This window comes from Ziziphus jujuba, chromosome 5 (genome assembly GCF_031755915.1).
Source record: "Ziziphus jujuba cultivar Dongzao chromosome 5, ASM3175591v1".
Classification (NCBI taxonomy): domain Eukaryota; kingdom Viridiplantae; phylum Streptophyta; class Magnoliopsida; order Rosales; family Rhamnaceae; genus Ziziphus; species Ziziphus jujuba.
Genome location: NC_083383.1, coordinates 32,526,398 through 32,545,565, shown reverse-complemented (window position 1 = coordinate 32,545,565; position 19,168 = coordinate 32,526,398). Strand labels below are relative to the sequence as shown.

The 19,168-nt window shown below is 34.5% G+C and overlaps 4 protein-coding genes across 4 annotated transcripts; all 4 read left to right on the top strand.

The window, feature by feature from the left end:
- Positions 1 to 7,064: 7,064 nt before the first annotated feature.
- On the top strand, positions 7,065 to 9,265 carry LOC107429189 (transcription factor bHLH91). The gene is made up of 3 exons (XM_016039844.4): positions 7,065 to 8,078; positions 8,347 to 8,781; positions 8,895 to 9,265. The coding sequence occupies exons 1-3, from the start codon at positions 7,095 to 7,097 to the stop codon at positions 8,994 to 8,996; spliced, it is 1,521 nt and encodes a 506-aa protein (XP_015895330.1). The 5' UTR covers positions 7,065 to 7,094; the 3' UTR covers positions 8,997 to 9,265.
- A 1,252-nt stretch (positions 9,266 to 10,517) lies between these two features.
- On the top strand, positions 10,518 to 13,027 carry LOC107428844 (transcription factor bHLH91). Its single transcript, XM_048476108.2, has 3 exons — positions 10,518 to 11,701; positions 12,063 to 12,500; positions 12,606 to 13,027. The coding sequence occupies exons 1-3, from the start codon at positions 10,763 to 10,765 to the stop codon at positions 12,705 to 12,707; spliced, it is 1,479 nt and encodes a 492-aa protein (XP_048332065.2). The 5' UTR covers positions 10,518 to 10,762; the 3' UTR covers positions 12,708 to 13,027.
- A 330-nt stretch (positions 13,028 to 13,357) lies between these two features.
- Positions 13,358 to 15,739, top strand: LOC107429102 (putative pentatricopeptide repeat-containing protein At1g77010, mitochondrial). Its single transcript, XM_016039754.4, has one exon. The coding sequence runs from the start codon at positions 13,556 to 13,558 to the stop codon at positions 15,608 to 15,610; it is 2,055 nt and encodes a 684-aa protein (XP_015895240.3). The 5' UTR covers positions 13,358 to 13,555; the 3' UTR covers positions 15,611 to 15,739.
- A 340-nt stretch (positions 15,740 to 16,079) lies between these two features.
- Positions 16,080 to 18,842, top strand: LOC107429027 (uncharacterized). The gene is made up of 5 exons (XM_016039653.4): positions 16,080 to 16,352; positions 16,458 to 16,574; positions 16,797 to 16,831; positions 17,323 to 17,423; positions 18,407 to 18,842. The coding sequence occupies exons 1-5, from the start codon at positions 16,177 to 16,179 to the stop codon at positions 18,491 to 18,493; spliced, it is 516 nt and encodes a 171-aa protein (XP_015895139.2). The 5' UTR covers positions 16,080 to 16,176; the 3' UTR covers positions 18,494 to 18,842.
- The last annotated feature ends 326 nt before the right edge of the window (positions 18,843 to 19,168 follow it).

The following is a 19,168-nucleotide window of genomic DNA, read 5'->3' as shown; positions in this document are numbered from 1 at the left end:
GTAGGATCATAATTATTTTTTTGGTGAATATATAGGATCATAATTATATATATAGTTGTTATATGGGGAACATATTTTCAATATATAATAAATACTAGTGATATGTCACGTGCTAAAAATATCATCTCAATTAGTAAGCTGTATCTATTCATTAATTTTTCATTAATATAATTTTGTTTTAGAATCACTGTCCAAATACATACCAACCTTTAAATTCACTGGTTAGCGATGATTCTCTACTTTGATAATATTTATGATAAGTTTAATTATAGTTTATACATATATAATCACAATCGGTGATTATATAATAACCTTATAAAAAATAATTTTAATGTATTAGCTAGCATTAATTAATTTTTTGGCAAGTGATAAGACTGTTCATTAATTATAATTGAAAATAAGAATTAAGCCTAAAGTAGACGAACGGGTTCGAACACAACAGATTAATTTTTATCTCTTACTCTCTAAAAATAACATAAATAAATATAAAAAGTTGATTTTTTTTATTAAGTTCGATCAAATTTGATTTTTTTTTTTTATAAAAAATGTATTTATGAAGGCTCAATTTTAAATTTAATTCAATATTCATATCAAACATATAAACAAGAATAATAATTCATTCTCTTATCTTGATTTCCATAAAAAGTTAATCCCATTTTAATAAAAATAAACATTTTATAAACTAAACGTGCCTTTATAATTAAATATTTACAGTAAGAGATTAGCATTGGATATCTGAATAATATTTTCGGTACTGATGGCATGCTCAAACACAGCTTTTTCTGAAAATTCTTCTTTGGTAAATAACAGCCTTTTCTGAAGTTGTTTTAAGGATAAAATACCAGTAATATATAATTTCATCAATCTCTTTCTTCCAAAAAAAATCGATAGAATTGAGAAAATAACGTGTTAGAACGGACAAAAATTTCGGGTCGTGCCTTTTTGGGTTTTTTAGGTAATTAATTTCAGGTCGTGCCTAATCGTGGTACATATCTTCCATTTTGATATTTGTGATTTCTGTCAAAGCCTACACCCAAGCTACGGTAAAATTTGATATTTATCAAAAGGACTTTCGAAAGGAAAAATCATAAAATATTGGTTACTAAAAAGATCATAATTAAAATATTTACAACTTAATTTGTATGTATATACTATACTGATGAATATATACATACAAAAGCAACATTTTCCTTTTTTGCCGTAAAGGAACAGGGAGAGAAATATTAATTAATTTTGTCTCTGAGGGAGCTCCTCCTTTTCTGCTTGCTATTTTGTCCTCAGAGGAGACAGGTGCTCCCTAAGCTGTGTAGTCCCTTTCAGCTTCTCTTTTGGCTTTTCAATAAAAGTGCAAATTATTATTATTTCAAAAAAAAACAAGGCTTTAGACCACAATACGAGGAATATAGCTGCTGATCCATTTTGGCTGCCTAGCACCTAGCTTTCATCATTACTACTTTTTGGTGAATCACTCCCACAAGAAAAACTACCTAATATATTCCCTTTACTTTTATTTATTTATTTATTTCTTCTTGTTTTTTTGTGATATATATTCCCCTCACTTGTATTCAGAACAAAATGAAAAAAATGCGAAAATGTTCATTTACCATGAGTTAGCTTATTTTGTAAAGCTCATTATCACAGAAAAAAAAAAAAAAAACAACTTATCTTATTTTTTTGTTTTTCAATCTTGATTATTTTTTTTTTTTCATTAAATTCTTCATATCCGCCGTACTTCTCTACCGTTTTGACCAACACTTTTAAAAATATAAAAGAGGTATAATTAATTAACGATATTTACGATATTTTGTGCATATGATTTTAGGCCGGATAGTTAAAATATATAATTTTGGGTATAATAGCATGTATGTGATGATGTTAAATATGAATTAATATGAATGTATTTGTGGAAGCTTTTAGATTAAATTTAGTCAGGGTTTGTGTGTCCTAAAAGAGGGATCTATATCTATTTCGTGCACTCTCCGGTCTCCTCCTTTACATTGGCGATCTCAAAGCTAATTCACCATAAAAAAAATAAATAAAATAAAGGAAAAAAAAAAAAAAGGGATGTCTCAAAATTAAGGTTTTCTTTTGCAAGAGAGACCGAGATACAATACATGTACATAGGGGTGGGCAAAAACCAAATTGGACCGATCAAACCGACCAAACCGACATATTTGGTTTGGGTTGGGTTGGTTTTAATTTATTAATCGGTTTGATTCGGTTAAATATATAAAAAAAATCGAAACGGTCGATTCGGGTTGTAGGTTGGATGAAATTTATCCAACCCAACCCGCACCAAACCGATCATCAATTAAACTAATATTTTATTTTACTTTTATATATAAATATAGTATATAATTATAAAATAAAACTATTATTTTATTTATTGTGAGAATGGAATTGAAGAGTGTAGAAGAAAACTTTTTAAAATAATTTTTATTTTTATGAATTGTTAGTTTGTTTAATTATAAGTTCATTTTAAAATTTAAGATTTCAAATGTGGATTGTATTCTATTTTATAATTAATAATGGTTGTAGATTTGTTATAGAATTTATTTGTTGGTGTATGATGTACTTGTATAATTAGGTTGTAGTTGTAGACTTATATTATAGTTATATGGTTTTATTTTGTATTATCTTACTTGTATTGTAGTTGCATGGTTTCATGTTGCATTGTAGTTAATAGTTAGTTTATTTGGTATTTTTGCTAGTTGAATGTATATTAAAATTATTTAATTTAGATATTATTTAATTTAGATAATAGCTTGAAAAAGATGCTTAATTCAAAATATAATGCATGAATATGATTGAAGATTGATAATTAAAAAAGCCTAAAAAAACTTTATACAATTTTGAACCCAATGTGTATAATTTTTATCTCAAAATAGCATAAATAAAAAAATTTGGGCATAAATCCAAACCGATCTAAACCGTTAACCCAACCCAAACCGACCAAGGATCATCGGTTTGGTTTGGTTCGGGTTGAACATGGTGGTCGGTTTGGTTTGGTTTCGTATCCAATCCAAACCGAATTGGTCGGTTCGATTTAAAAAAATCTATAAAACCGAACCAAACCGTACCGAGCCCACTCCTACATGTACATTATTCACCAAAATGCAAAGATGCATACATATGTAAATATAGACAAATCTTTTATAGTATTGACCTGAATTTGCATAGGGTACACATATATAGTTCATTAATTTATTATTAACTTGATCTCAATTGGACTTTTCTGTTGGGTATTCTTTTTTTTTTTTCAATTCTGTAAACAAAAACAAGAAATTAATTGGTCAACTCATTTATTTTGAATTCGATTTACATACTCACAAACGTAATAATAAAGCACAAAATTTTGTAATTTCCAGGAGCAATCATTACAAAAGAAAATTTGGACAGTAACTACAAATTTTACTTTGACACAAAAAAAATAAAAATAAAAAAAACATACAGACAAACAAACAATAATTGTAGCATATGATCATCAGAATTTCTACTAGAATCATCAGAAGAATCTGGATCCGAAGGGTTACTGTAAATTGTAATATATGCCTGAGGCTGAGAAGGAGAAGGATTCTTTACAGGATGCATATGATCACCAGAATTACTATAAGAAGAATCTGAAAAATCACTAGGACTTGTAACATATGCAGAATCTGAATCGTAAATATCAGCATGTTCATGAACAGGAGGTAAAGGAAGATTCATATTGCTGCCCATGTTGTTATTTTGTGACCAGAGCATACCGTCCGAAAATTTGATCAATCTCTTACGCTACGCAGTTAATACTATTATATATAATAATTTATAATATTATAGAGGGTTTAGGATTTAAGGTGAGAAAGAATTCTACACAAATACAAAGACTAGGTCAATTGATTTTGATTATCCTTTTTTTTAAACCCCTTTATATATGTATATACTAGGAGGAGTAGCAGTATGACAACAGCCGTTTGTTGTAATGGACTAGAGTGTATTGGATTTTTAAGTTTAGCTCAACGAAATTTCACTTAATTTATTCTAAAAGTTCACTTAATTTAAAGCTAATTAAAATAGACAGGACTGATTAATTCTACTAATCTTTTTATACATCTGAATTCAAAATTAACAAAGCAAAACTTAGAAGAAAAAAAAATAAAAATAAGTTATAGCCTCATTCCCTAATTAAAAGATTAATAAGATAAGAACATGATCACTTTTGAAAAATAAATAATAATTTGTAAAATTAATCGTAACATTAGACCCTCTGTTTTTGGAACTACTCTACTCGTACAAATTAATTAATTCAACCTACTGCTTACACACCAATGCCTAAATTAGGGGGTCCAAATGGGAAATCCAAAATTTGCCCCTTCTACTTTTTTGAACAATTCCACCTTAATATCTTACCAAAAGAGGCACAGCACTAGCAGTCAAACTGCTTCGAAACTTGACAGATTCATGAGGGGTTATCGCAAATATTGCAGATCCATAAGCGATGATGATAGAGACAGTGGCAACCCACAATTCGAAATGAAGAGGGAATCTGTAAGTGAGAGAGATGATGACCAAGATTGCTGAAGAGAGAGCCAGAGCGTTTGATATCAAAAACACAACTGATAGAAATTATATTTCCCCCGACATTGCCACATCAAAGAAACGTGTTTGGGTTGCAAATCATTAGGCTTTGGAGACTAAATTGGAGTTCTGTCTTATTATATTAACTTGGAAACCGATTTAGTTGGTTTTTTCTTTTGTACCATCACACCTGTATTTCAACCCATACGTATATATACATTAATTGATCCAAACCATGTAATTTCTATTTTGGGGAGAGAGAAAGAGTCCAGCCTTTTCAACATATTAACTATGAATTCATTATGTAGCAAAAATTACTTGCGACGGAAAAAGATAGGGGTATCTATTTTATTTCATGTGTCTTTCTGTCCCTTTGAAAATTTGGCTGTGATAGTGTTTCTTTATGAGTAAAAGAATTGTTAAATTGCAGCACCTAACCATAAGTAGAATTAAGAAATTAAGCTGCCAATAGAAAAATTTCTACAAACATTCAGTGGTTTCTTAGATAAGTAATAGGAAAGAGGCCAATGCTGCAACGCAACTGTGTTGCTTCCTGGATACGATACATTTTGATGCCAGCAAAAGTGATTTTATATAGAAATTTTTTAATGTTACTCTCTCTCTCTCTCTCTCTCTCTCTCTCTCTCTCTCTCACACAATATCTACACATCCAAGAAATGTGTTTGTACAGAGCCTTAAAATTTGAAGGAAAAAAAAATGCCAATAATTATAGGGATATAAACCATCTCTAACTAATCATCCAATAGTTCAACTAACACGCAATCTTTGGTACGAGTATTATTTTTCTTTTTGATCAATTCAAACGTTGTGCAATGTCCTGCTCTGTTACTTGTCTTGTTATCCACCTAGTGTGCCTTACAATCTCAAGTCGATTTTACTAGCCATAATAATCCTTTCTCTACAACGATCAATGATATATTCGAATTTTTGAAATGTTCAAATTTCGATTTGGAATCATATTTAAAAATATTTGTGGCTTTTACGTTATGAATAATTGAAATAAACGAATTTACCCAAAAACCAAAAAAAAAAAAAAAAAAATCTTACAAGTAAAAATAGTTATGTAAAAGAAAGCATGGCATATATTATTGTTTCAGTTGAAAATTTTTTACGATATTAAACTTTAAAAATTACTAATAACTTTAACAAAATTATAAAGTAATATAAAAAATTAAAAAATAAACTATGATTATAAAGTAATATAAAAAAACGAATGAAAGATTATTTCATTTGATAATCCCCATATGCTTAGATTGCTGCAGCATCTCCATGCTTAATATATAATAATATAGAAAATGATTAATAGCAGAGCTTAGATATATTACCTAAGTTGATCACTGACAAAAGGCTTACCATCAACTTTCCATGACTTTTGAAAGGATAAAAAAAAAAAAAAAAAAAAATTATTCTTTTTTATGAATTAATGATTATGAAATTCAAGTTTGTTGCTCATATTGAATTAAGTTTGAAAGCTCAAACGGTTTCAAAGCGTTAGTTTGGGCTTACGGTTTGCATGTAGGGGAAGGACGGAATAGAAAATACAGATTAGTGGGGTCCACGAAAAACCAATAACTACTTCCAGTTAATTTACAGCTTCACCAAGCACATTCTGATTCTTTTGGGCTTTCTGTGTGAATAACCACAAAAATTGCGTAAATTACAGTTAAGCCATATTCCTGTTACCGTACCTATGTGTTTTGTTGATTGGCGTTATGTTCAGAAAGAATTTGACATTTTACAATAAAATTAAGCATTTCCATAATGTTTTTCCTTGGAAGAAAAGATGGAATTAAATGAAACCAAGATACATACATATATATATATATATATATATTGAAAAAAAACATCTCTTTCTTTTCTTTTCCCATTGATATTCTATCACATTTTCTACATATGGCTGAATCAATAATGATTTCGATATAAAACATATAATTAAGCAACTGACTGTTGAGCTCCTAAACAGCTTGAACAACATTGAACATTGAACATTGTTTTTCCACCAACGTGGAAATTTCAGTCCACACCTTCGCTAATGATTATTTTGCCACCAGGATGCTTATCCTTTGCCCCTTTTTTGGACCAAGAAAAAGAAAAAAATAAATAAATACGCAACTTGTAAGTGAAAAAAAAGTAAAGAACATTTCCAATTTCCCTTAAACAAAAATAAGGACCAAAAAAAGGCAAAATCAACAGAATATCTGGAGATTGTGAGTGATATGGGGAGTGGGTCCCATTGAGGGGAATCTCAGCAACAAACTTCCTGCTGTACCAAACATGAAGAAGATCAAAACAGTGAGAAAGGAAAAGAAAAGCAAACAAAAAGAAAAAGAAAAGGTTGACCATCTCTTTGTCTCTCTCCGCAGTTGTTTTATATATTTGGATTCAATTCCAAACCCACTCCTCTCTCTCTCTCTCTCTCTCTCTCTCTGTATCTTTTCCTCCTCAGCTTTTCATCCACTCTCTCACTATCTCTCTCTCTGTATATTGACAAACATCAAAAAAATCTTGCTTCCAAAATGTATGGAGATCAAAATGGCTGCAGCTTTGATTGGGAAGAAAATGCTGCAAAATCAGAAGATGGGTTCTCACAGACACTCCACAACATGAACCCCCAGCTTCCCTCTCAACCATCCTCCTCCTTCAAGCCCCAGGAAGGCTGGACTAGCACCAACGCCACCATTAACGGCCAACCAAGCTTCGTTGTTGAGGATATCACCCTCTCCATGGAAGAAATTTCGAACCACCAAGCTCACCATCACCTCCGTCATCATCATCATCCGCCGCAAGAAGGTGATCTCCTTTCTGCTGCCACCGCCATGGATATGGAGCTACAGCACCAGTTGGCATTGGAGGCCGTCGAAAACTCCTACAACAGCAATGGCGGCAACAGCAACAACAACACCCACTTGGTGTCGTCGTTTGAACAGCAGTCCAATTGGGTCGACCCACAATTGCCGGAATCTCCATACCCTCCGGCACCGGACCTTCTCAACCTCTTCAACTTGCCCAGATGCTCAAATTCCTCTTTGCTTCCAAATTCTTCTTCCAATCTCACCTTCACAAACACAACTCTGAAACCCATCCAAAATTCCCTGAGTTTTCTTGGTGATAATCATCATCATCTTCCAACTGCAGCAGTAATGGACAGCGCTTCTGCATCCTCTGTCCTCTATGACCCTCTGTTCCATTTGAACCTGCCTCCACAGCCTCCATTGTTCAGAGAGCTTTTCCAGTCATTACCAAACGGCTATAGCTTGCCGGGCTCCAGAAATGGTTCTCTGTTCAGCAATGGAGGGGATGAAATGGAAGGAAGTGGAGGGGTTTATCAAGAAGGGTCTGATGGGAGGCAATTTGAGAATGGAGTTTTTCAATTCACGGCTGCTATTGGTGAAGGAAGGGACGGGAAAGGGACCAAACAATTCCCAACTGATCGCCAAAGGAGAGTTCAATTGAACGACAAATACAGAGCCTTGAGGAATTTGGTTCCAAACCCAACCAAGGTACACTATTCATATATATATATATATATAGATATGGCAAAATCCGTGTACATGGTTGAATTTTGTTGCAAGTTTTCATTTTCCTCGTTTAATCAATCTCCATTGATTATGTTTGATTTGTGGTAAAATAATGGTGCTTTTCAAAGAATAGAACTCTAATGATATGGGTTTGCTAGGCCTGTTTTTGCTTGCTTGACATTAATCAATATTCTTCATTATTGATGTTTGTGTTTTTTGGTTGGTAAAAAAAAATGGTGCTTTTGGAAAGAATGATAGAGCTTCAGTGGTGGGAGATGCTATAGAGTATATAAGAGAGCTGCTGAGAACGGTGAACGATTTAAAGTTGCTGGTGGAGAGAAAGAGATGCGGAAGAGAGGGGATCAAAAGGCAAAAATTGGAAGCAGAAAATGCAGCTGGAGCGAATGGAGACGTTGATAGCTCAAACATTAAGCCTCTCATTGTTGATCCGGCAGACCAAGCCTACAACACCTCTTTAAGAAGCACATGGCTTCAGAGGAAATCCAAAGACACCGAGGTCGATATTCGGATTGTCGACGACGAGGTTACCATCAAGCTTGCTCAGCGGAAGAAGATCAATCTCTTGCTGTTCGCATCCAAAGTGCTAGATGAACTCCAGCTTGATCTTCACCATGTTGCTGGTGGCCATGTTGGGGATTACTACAGCTTTTTGTTCAATAGCAAGGTTACAATACAATTTTAACCACAGCCATTTGAACTAATTGGTCATTTTCCCATTTTTGGCATTTTGGGTATTATTAATCTTTGATCTTAATTTCCAATTAATATTTGTTGCAGATCTATGAAGGGTCTTCTCTGTATGCAAGCGCCATAGCCAACAAACTGATTGAGGTTCTGGACAACCAATATGCAGGAGTTCCACCTACCAACAGCTATTAGCTAGACTAGAGAATTGATATTTAATTGCATTGCCTGGATTAATGTATATCCATATACGTACGCATTTGTATACGCGTAAGGTCTATTAATTGGGGATATATAACATGAATTCGTATACGGATTTTGAACATTGTTAGACAAATATTTGGTCCTTTGGAAAGAGCGCCATTCGGAACACATCTTTCTTGCCTCCTGGAAACTCAACAATTTAACGCCTACAAAAAAGTGGCTCTTCCAAATTATTATAATTATTTTATTAGTTCCTCCGACATTCCCATCTCACATATATATATATATATATATATATATATATATAACAAAGTATGGCTTTTTGTACCTAGTTTCTTACCACTTACCAACGGCCTTTATGTACTATATATATATATATATATATTATCTGAATGATTGAATACTTTACGTGGGAATTAAAAAGAAAAGAGTGAAAGTTGTGTGAAATGTTTTACTTGTTGCTTTTGTTTCCCTGAATCCCGATCACTTTGATCCGAATCTCCAACCGCTTCATAACCTTTCCTTTTTGTCCGACAACTTCAGATACCCACTTCTATATGAATTTTAAAGTGCATATATTTCTTTGAAAAATGCCTTTTAATTCAAGGGTAATTTTCCCTGCAACATCTCTATGCTGCGTATGTTTCTCATTAGGAAAGCTATTGCAGAGCTCAGATCAATATCGATCAATTGGACCCATTTTTTATGACTTAAAAAGGAAATAGAGTGATGTTTTGGTGAATTTATTAGAATATGTGCAATAGCTAATATACTTCAGTTAATTCACAGCACCAAGGCACATCTTGATTCTTTTGGGTATTGTGGGGAATAAGATCAACCACAAAATTTGCGTGAATTATAGTTAAGCCCATATGTGTTTTGATGGGTATAGTTTTACAAATAATTTGACATTTTATGAGAAAAAAAGTTTCCCATTCTTTAGGTATTCCGATGATGAAAATAAAACAAGATATATTGACAATGTTTTCACACCTCAATCTTGTATATTATTTTTCACATCTTTAGTTCTCCATTGGTAATATTTATCACATTTCCAACCATAAACTTAAATCAATTATGATTTCTAAAAAACATATAATTAAGCAAATAAAATGCCCGAAGAACAATTTGTTTTTTTCTTTTTTTTTTTTTTTACCAACAAAAAATTGTAAACCATTGATGGGCGCTTTGGTAAATTTAAATCCGCACCATGATCAATGATGATTTTGTTAGCAGCGGTGCTGCCATGTCACATGGTAATCCTTTTAACTGTTTTTGGACCAAGAAAAAATAAAATAAAATAAATTTCCGAGTGAAATAGTCAAATGAGCAAAGAACATTTCCAATTTCCCTTAAACAAAAATAAGGACAAAAAAGCAAAATCAACAAATTTCAGAATACGGAGATTGTGATATGCCGAGTGGGTCCCAGTGAAGGGGAATCTCAGCAACAAACTTCCGCTGTACCAAATAGGAAGAAGATCTCAACGGTGAGAAAGAAAACAAAGGAAAAGAAAAGAAAAGAAAAGAAAGGAAAGGAAAAGCTTGAGTATCTCTTTGTCTTTGTCACTCCCCTCTCCTCCATTGTTTATATTTTCGGATTCAATTCCAAGCCCACCTCTCTCTTCTTTCTCTCTTTTCCTACTCAGGTTTTCATTCCCTCTCACTCTTTCTCTCTCCCTCCAAATACCCCATATATATAGTAAACAAAAAAACAAAAAAACAAAAAAAAAAAAAATCAAAAATCTTTTTTCCAAAATGTATGGAGATCAAAATGGCTGCAGCTTTGATCCGGAAGAAAATGGTGCACAATCAGAAAATGGGTTTTCCCAAACACAACCAAACATGAACCCCCAGCTTCCCTCTCAGTCATCCTCCTTCAAGCTTCAGGAAGGGACTGGCACCACCACCACCACCATTGACAACCAAACCGGCTTTGCTGTTGAAGAAAATCTCATGCTTTCCATGGAAGAATTTTCGTACCATCAAACTCACCACCACCACCACCACCGTCATCCTCCGCAAGATGATATCCTTGCTGCTGCCACCTCCATGGATATGGAGCTTCAGCACCAGTTGGCACTTGAGGCCTTGGAGAGCTCTTACAACAGCATTGGCGGCAACAACAACACCAACTGGGTCGACCCACACTTGCCGGAATCTCCATACTTTCCGGCACCGGACCTTCTCAACCTCTTCAATTTGCCCAGATGCTCACCTTCCTCTTTGCTCCCAAATTCTTCTTCCAATATCACATTCACTCAGAAACCCACAACAAATTTCCAAAATTCCTTGAGTTTTCTTGGTGATTGTCATCATCTTCCAACTGGAGTAGTAGCGGACAGCGCTTCTGCATCCTCTGTCCTCTATGACCCTCTGTTCCATCTGAACTTGCCTCCACAGCCTCCATTGTTCAGAGAGCTTTTTCAGTCATTACCAAACGGCCATAGCTTGCCAGGCTCCAAAAATGGTTCCCTGTTCAGCAATGGAGGGGATGAAATGGAGGCAGATGGAGGGGTTTATCAAGAAGGGTCTGATGGGAGGCAATTTGAGAATGGAGTTTTTGAGTTCACCGCTCATATTGGCGAAGGAAGGGACGGCAAAGGGACCAAACATTTAGCAACTGAGCGGCAAAGAAGAGTGCAATTGAACGACAAGTACAGAGCATTAAGGAGTTTGGTTCCAAATCCAACCAAGGTATTCATATACATGCACATATAACTAAATGCATTTAGCTGTGTGTCAAGTGTTTGATTTTTCTTATTTATCAAAAAAAAAAAAAAAAAAAAGTGTTTGATTTTTCTTGCATAGTTAATCAGTCTACATTCATGATTTTTCTTGCTTAGTTAATCAATCTCCATTCATGTTTGTTTTCTGGTAAAATGAAATTAATTGGTGATTTTAACAAAGATTTAATGATATGGGCTTATGGGCTTCGCTTTTTGTTTTTATCCTTGGTTAATTTTAACCAATGTTCTCCAATGTTAATGGTCTTTGTTTCTTTGGTTTGGGGGGGGGGGGGGGGGGGGGGGGGGGGGGAATTGGTGCTTTTCGAAAGAATGATAGAGCTTCAGTGGTGGGAGATGCTATAGAGTATATAAGAGAGCTGCTGAGAACAGTGAACGATCTACAATTACTGGTGGAGAGAAAGAGATGCGGAAGAGAGAGGATCAAAAGGCAAAAAACAGAAGAAGAGAGTGCAGCAGGAGCAGATGGGGACGTTGAGAGCTCAGACATTAAGCCTAGTAATATTGTGGATCCAGCCGACCAGTCCTACAACAGCTCTTTAAGAAGCACATGGCTTCAGAGGAAATCCAAAGACACCGAGGTCGATATTCGTATAGTGGACGACGAGGTGACCATTAAGCTTGCTCAAAGGAAGAAGATCAACCTGTTGCTGTTTGCGTCCAAAGTGCTTAATGAGCTCCAGCTTGATCTTCACCATGTTGCTGGTGGCCATGTTGGGGATTATTACAGCTTCTTGTTCAACAGCAAGGTTATTACAATCCATATCATCATCATCATTAGAATTAATTGGTCATTTTCCCATTTTTGGCATTTTGGGCATTGATCTTTCCAATTGATATTGATGTTGTTGCAGATCTATGAAGGCTCTTCTTTGTATGCTAGCGCCATAGCCAACAAACTGATTGAGGTTCTGGACAGCCAATACGCAGCCGTTCCACCTACCAACAGCTATTAGCTAGAGGACAGATATTGAATTGCTTGTTATATATTTATACATATATATATATATATATATATACCGAATCTATGCAGCTTCTATAAGTTTTCTGTCTTGTTTAAAATCACATTGCAGGGGACTGCTGATTTTAACTTTATAGTAGCAAAACTTTCTATTTGGTAGGATTTGGATGGAGAATATAGTAGCATAGGAATATGACTTTCATTACTCTTTAAGGCTAAGCTAGAAAAATGGTAGTTTGATTTTCCTCATTATGCAATTTTGGTAGTACATGTTTCACTGTTATGGTTTAAGTTGCTTAATTAATTAATTATCAATTATTCTTGTACGTTGAATACATATTCTATATATTACTAAACTAATCAAGCGTATGGCCAATTAATTGAGGTTGTATAAGCTGTATTTGTATGCGCATTTTCTACGTTGTTAGACAAATATTCGGTCTTTAATTTGGAAAGAGGGCCACTCGGGACACAACTATGTTGCCTCCTTGAAACCCTACTGTTTAATGCCTACAAAAAAGTGGCTTTTCCAAATTATTATTATTTCTTATGCCAAAAATGAAAAAAAAAATTATTATAATTGTTTTATTATTTATTTTCCTCAGAAATTTGGGTGATTTCCAATTTTCCTTGGTCAGTCAAAGCAAAACCAAAAGAATTTCAGTTAATGGGTCCCAGTTTTACCGAATACAACTGTCTTAAATAAGTTAGACAAACAAGAAAAGGATAAAAGGGTCTTTTTACATCCAGTCACCAACAACTTACACCCCAACCACTTCAAAACCTCGTCTTTTATTCGCGTAACTCCAAGGAACCGCCATTTCTATTAGCGACTTCTTATATATGAATCTTGATGTTCATTCCTTGGCACGAATTCTCAATTCCTGCACCACACACCACTCAATACATTATGGAAAACAGCTTCATCTTCTCTTTCTCAAGAAGGGTCTTCTTAGTTCCACTGTTTCCATCGGAAACCGCCTTCTACAGATGTATATCAGGTGTGGCAGCATCAGGGATGCATGCAAAATGTTTGAAGACATGCCCCAAAGAAATTCTTTCTCTTGGAATACCATGATTGAAGGTTACATGAAATCTGGGGACCATGTAAAATCACTGGAGTTCTTCAGGTGCATGCCCAACAAGAATGATTTCTCTTGGAATGTGATCATTTCGGGGCTTGCAAAGGCAGGTGGGCTGGCTACTGCACGAAGTTTTTTTAATGACATGCCTAACAAAAATGGGGTTGCATGGACTTCTTTGATTCATGCGTATGCTCGAAATGGACAGCCAAGAGATGCTTTAAAACTCTTTAAAGATTTGAATTCCAACCCATTTGAAGTATCGCGTTGTGATGCATTTGTATTAGCCACGGTTATTGGGGTTTGTACTGATTTGATTGCTCTTAATTGTGGCAAGCAAATCCATGCTCGTATTCTGATTGATGAACTGGAATTCGACTCGGTTTTGGCCAGTTCTTTGATCAATTTGTATGCTGAGTGTGGGTACTTGGATGGTGCAACTCATGTTCTGAACATGATGAAGGAACCAGATGATTATTCTCTATCAGCATTAATTTCAGGCTATGCAAATTGTGGTAGAATGGATGACGCAAGAAGAGTTTTTTATACTAAAACCAATCCAGATGTTGCCTTATGGAATTCGATGATTTCTGGATATGTATGCAATAATGAAAGCATAGGAGCATTAATTCTCTTCAATGAGATGCGGAATAATAGTGTCCAAGGCGACTCCTTGACTCTTGCAAGCGTTTTGAGTGCTTGTGGTACCGTAGGCATCCTTGAACATGCTAAGCAAATGCATACACATGCTTACAAGGTTGGGATTATTGATAACGTTGTGGCTACCAGTGCTCTTCTTGATGCATACTCCAAGTGTGGAAGTCCTAATTATGCCTGTAAATTATTTAGTGAGCTCAAAGCCTTCGACACAATATTGCTTAATTGTATGATCACCATATACTCAAATTGTGGAAGAATTGAAGATGCAAAACAAATCTTCAAGACAATGCCTAGTAGAAGCATAATATCATGGAATTCAATGATAGTAGGTCTTAGTCAAAATGGTTATCCAATGGAAACCTTAAATCTTTTCCGGGAGATGAATGAGCTGAACTTGAAAATGGACAAGTTTAACCTGGCTGGTGCTATCAGTTCGTGTGCTGCTATGACCTCACTTGAATATGGTGAACAGGTTTTTGCCAGAACTACTATCATTGGGCTCGAATCTGATGAAATCATTTCCAACTCGCTTGTTGATTTCTATTGCAAGTGTGGTCTTGTTGAAAATGGGCGAAAAATATTCAACAAAATGGAAAAATCTGATGAAGTCCCTTGGAACTCAATGCTGATGGGTTATGCTACAAATGGTCATGGAATCGAAGCGTTAGCACTTTTTGACGAAATGAGCCAGGCTGGTGTAAGACCAAATGCTATAACATTTACTGGGGTCTTGTCTGCTTGTGATCATTGTGGGATGGTTGAAGAGGGAAGGAAATGGTTCAATAGAATGAAATGTGATTACCATATTGATCCAGGCATTGAACACTTTGCTTGCATGGTTGATCTTTTGTCCCGGGCAGGATATATTGAGGAAGCCATGAATCTAATTGAAGAAATGCCCTTTAAGGCAGATGCAAACATGTTATCACCAGTCTTGAGAGGTTGTGTGGCTCATGGAGATAAGGCTATTGGGAAGAAAATTGCAGAGCAAATCATTGAGCTTGATTCTGAGGATTCTGGTGCTTATATACAGCTATCTAACATATTGGCTTCCTTGGGAGAATGGGATGGATCAGCACAAGTTAGAAAGATGATGAGATATAAGAGAGTAGTGAAGAATCCTGGTTGCAGCTGGTCTGATTGTCAAAAACAATAACAGTAATAAATAAAAAAAAAAGACACCTAACATCCAATTTAACAAGCCCTTGTAAGTTGCTCTGTATGGCGATTCTTTTATCAGGTTTTGATTTGGGTTCAATATACTTTATATATGTTTTCAAAGCAATTTGATTTTGGTAGCTGTGCATTTATCATTATCTTACGAACTTACCCAACATATATATATATATATATATATATATATATATATTCTGAGAGCATAACTACTGCATCAGTTTGTGTTTTCCACATACATATTATATTTATATAGTAACAAATTTTTAACAGAAAAAACAAACCAAACCAAAAACATATGTATTAAGGGTTTTTTCATTTATTTATTTTTTAAAAGTTTTTAATTAAATAATTTGTAAACCACTGAATAAAAATGGTCACGAAAAGTATATATATAATATATTTTCCGTGTATATATATTAATTTGTTCATATGGGCATTTTTCTAAACAAAACCAAATAAGCAAAAGGTTAAACGAAGAAAAAGAAAAAGGAAAGTATACGGGCTAATATATTGGGTCAAGGAAGAGAGAGAGAGAGAGAGAGAGAGATGGCGATGAGAGAAAGAGCAGTGGCGACGCTGCCGAAACTAATTCGGAGCCTTCGGAAGGAGCCTCCGAAACCCACTTTCCAAAAAAGGCTTCCCTCCCTCAGGCGCGCCTTTTCCCTCTACGACCAGATCAATCTCATCGACAACGTTCCCGAAGACCAGCTTCGCTTCCAAGGGTGTCGTTTGCTTCCTCTTCACCACTTGAAATTTTCCATTTTTATTTATATTTTTTTATTTTCCGCAAATAATAAACTGTGAATGCTTGCTTTGTATTCTTCTAGGTATACGGAAACGGGGTTCACAGTGAATGGAGTGGACTACGAAGGAAGCTTGCTCTGTGTTGGGAATTTGCTCATGTCTTGGGCTCCTAAGAAATTCTCTGATATCACTCCTGATAGGTCATTTTCAAATCTATATTTATTTGGGTCTTTGATTTCTTTTCTTAATCAAATATTGCAAATTGGCTTTAGCCAATTGGAATTATGATACTACTAGTTCTCGCCTATCGTCTTTTCTAAACTCATTGCAAATAATTCATAAGCAACTAGAGAGCAATAATCCCATGCAAATTTTTTGGCAGCTCAATCTGACATTTCATAAATTTTCTTGCAATGATGCAGTTTATCCATGTTCCAAATTGTGCGACCTATACCAGGTAAAAGATTGTTGAAGTTATAATCCCTTTAAGTTGGTCTCTGATCAGTTTCTTTTGTCTGTATTTTGTTTTTCCAAATGACATTTTAGTGAGAATGTAAATCAGCAAAATATCGACGAAAATAGGTGGTGGTGATTTTAGGGGAAATAAGTGGAGATGCAGATAAAAAAAATATTATTGAAATAATCTTTTTGGAGATTTATATCATAGGGGATGTTTGGTTTTCTGGTCTAATTATATTATAGGAAGTAGGAACAATGGTAATGTGAACATAAAGTGAAAGAAATTAGCCTTTCTTATATGCTGGTCTAGTTTGCATAAACAATGACTTATGACTCATTATGATACTTGTTGCTAGTTAATGTTTTCAAGTATTTTAACGAGCATATGTTTGTCCATAGATTTACATCCATAACCATTCTGGTTATAATTATCGCCTATTTCTGCTTCTCCTTTTGGTGTTGAAATTCTTATTTTGATATTTATTTCAGAGATTTTGATTCTTGGCTGTGGGAGGCACATTGAACCAGTAAATCCTGAACTACGAAGCTTTGTTCGGTCCACTGGAATGAAATTAGAAGCTCTTGACTCAGTATGTTTATTGTAGCTTTACTAATTACTGGAAAATTATTGACCGTAATTACTTCAAAAGAGGAATCTGTGGTATTGCAATATATTGTTCTGTTACCATCCTGAATTTCTGATTGTCGACTTACTTAGTGGTTCTGCACAGACTTGTCAAATTGTAAAATCTTTAGTGACGATAGTACCATCTCATTTTTGAGACCTTTATTGATGACAATTATATAGTGAATATGTGGAAAATAGACTGAAAAGACTTGCTTATGTGGTGGGCTAGGTTTGGAGGAAATGGCTAACAAAATTGGTATAATGCTCTTGCTTTGTTGTTGAAATTTGCAAGAAATTGTGAATTGTGGTTGTGGGAAGAGAATTTGGTAAGGCTGTGGGTATGGGTGGTGGACTGGAAAATGTGGAATCCGTGGATGACCATATGGTGTTTCTGTGTTGGTTTATGAAGGTTCTACAGTAGTTGGTTTATGGATGGAAATATTCTTATAATTTATAGGGCTTAAAAAGTTGCAACACTGCAAGTATAAGAGTTTGTTGTAATCCCTAGTGTTAGAACTCCAAGCCACACTACAATGGCACCAAATCTGTATTAAACTCTTGGATTGTCTTTTCTCGATTACCCCTTTCTCTTTCAAACCTAAAACTTTGTGGGCTTATGGTTGGCTAATAGTTACTAGTCCAATTCCTAAGGTATAAGTCTTAAGAGCTGAAAAAACTTAAAAAAAAAAAAAAAAAAAAACAAATTTGCTCATTGATTTAATTATTCGTATGTTCTTGTTCATATTCAAGCACCACTTGGTTTTTATTTATATATTTCGATTATCCTTTCAAAATGCTTTTAGTTTTAAAATGTGAAATTTATTTAGGTACCCTTTTTTTCAGTATATATGTATATATATATATATATATATATATGGATCAAGCAGTTAAAAGTGATTTGTAGCGGTAGAGATTTATAGTATTTTTGTGTTTTCTTGGTTGCAGAGAAATGCTGTGTCAACTTACAACATACTGAATGAGGAAGGTAGGATCGTGGCTGCAGCAGTTATACCATATGGAGTTTCCTCATGATGCACCCTGAATTTCCATTGCGGCCTTATCATAACATTTAATTGTCTTCATCAACTGTGAACATACTTGACCTTGAGTCGCGGAAAAAATAGATTTATAATGTAACTAGTGAAATGATTTGAGAGCTAGGTAGATGTTTTCCATTTTCTGTAATTAATGTGGTATTTTGCTATCTTATGCATTTGATAAACCGTGCACGGGGAAGCCTTTCCATTTTCCATATGGTAAACTGTAGGGAGGATTGAACAAGCATTTGGATGCTTTGTAGAACTATTTTGTATGTCATTGATGAATAAGCATTTATATATGTGGACACATATGTTAAGCGGCTTTTTGTGAAAGTTGGTCATTTTTGGACTTATTTATTGTTGGACTTTATATTTATGTTTTCTCTTTTCTAAAATTTCTTTTTCACTTTTCAAAGGCCGAAAAAAGAGAAAGAGAAAAAAGAAAAAGAAAACAAAACGACTTAAGAAGACTTCGTATGTATTTTTATTAGTTGTAGTTATTAAAGTCATATGGAGGAATACATATGTTTACGAGTTGAAATTGATGATAAAAGACAAAATACAAATCTAAAAACCAAAGGAAACACGGACAATTATGTCACGCGTATGGCACGTGATCATAATCTAATTCACTTCGCCCGCCACCGCCGGATGCGGATAGATGATA

Coding starts and splice junctions, on each gene's coding strand:
- LOC107429027 (XM_016039653.4), top strand. CDS start 16,177: ATGGCGATGAGAGAAAGAGCAGTGGCGACGCTGCCGAAACTAATTCGG. Junction 16,575..16,796: donor TCTGATATCACTCCTGATAG/GTCATTTTCAAA, acceptor GCAATGATGCAG/TTTATCCATGTTCCAAATTG. Junction 17,424..18,406: donor AATTAGAAGCTCTTGACTCA/GTATGTTTATTG, acceptor TCTTGGTTGCAG/AGAAATGCTGTGTCAACTTA.
- LOC107428844 (XM_048476108.2), top strand. CDS start 10,763: ATGTATGGAGATCAAAATGGCTGCAGCTTTGATCCGGAAGAAAATGGT. Junction 11,702..12,062: donor TGGTTCCAAATCCAACCAAG/GTATTCATATAC, acceptor GCTTTTCGAAAG/AATGATAGAGCTTCAGTGGT. Junction 12,501..12,605: donor GCTTCTTGTTCAACAGCAAG/GTTATTACAATC, acceptor ATGTTGTTGCAG/ATCTATGAAGGCTCTTCTTT.
- LOC107429102 (XM_016039754.4), top strand. CDS start 13,556: ATGAATCTTGATGTTCATTCCTTGGCACGAATTCTCAATTCCTGCACC.
- LOC107429189 (XM_016039844.4), top strand. CDS start 7,095: ATGTATGGAGATCAAAATGGCTGCAGCTTTGATTGGGAAGAAAATGCT. Junction 8,079..8,346: donor TGGTTCCAAACCCAACCAAG/GTACACTATTCA, acceptor GCTTTTGGAAAG/AATGATAGAGCTTCAGTGGT. Junction 8,782..8,894: donor GCTTTTTGTTCAATAGCAAG/GTTACAATACAA, acceptor TATTTGTTGCAG/ATCTATGAAGGGTCTTCTCT.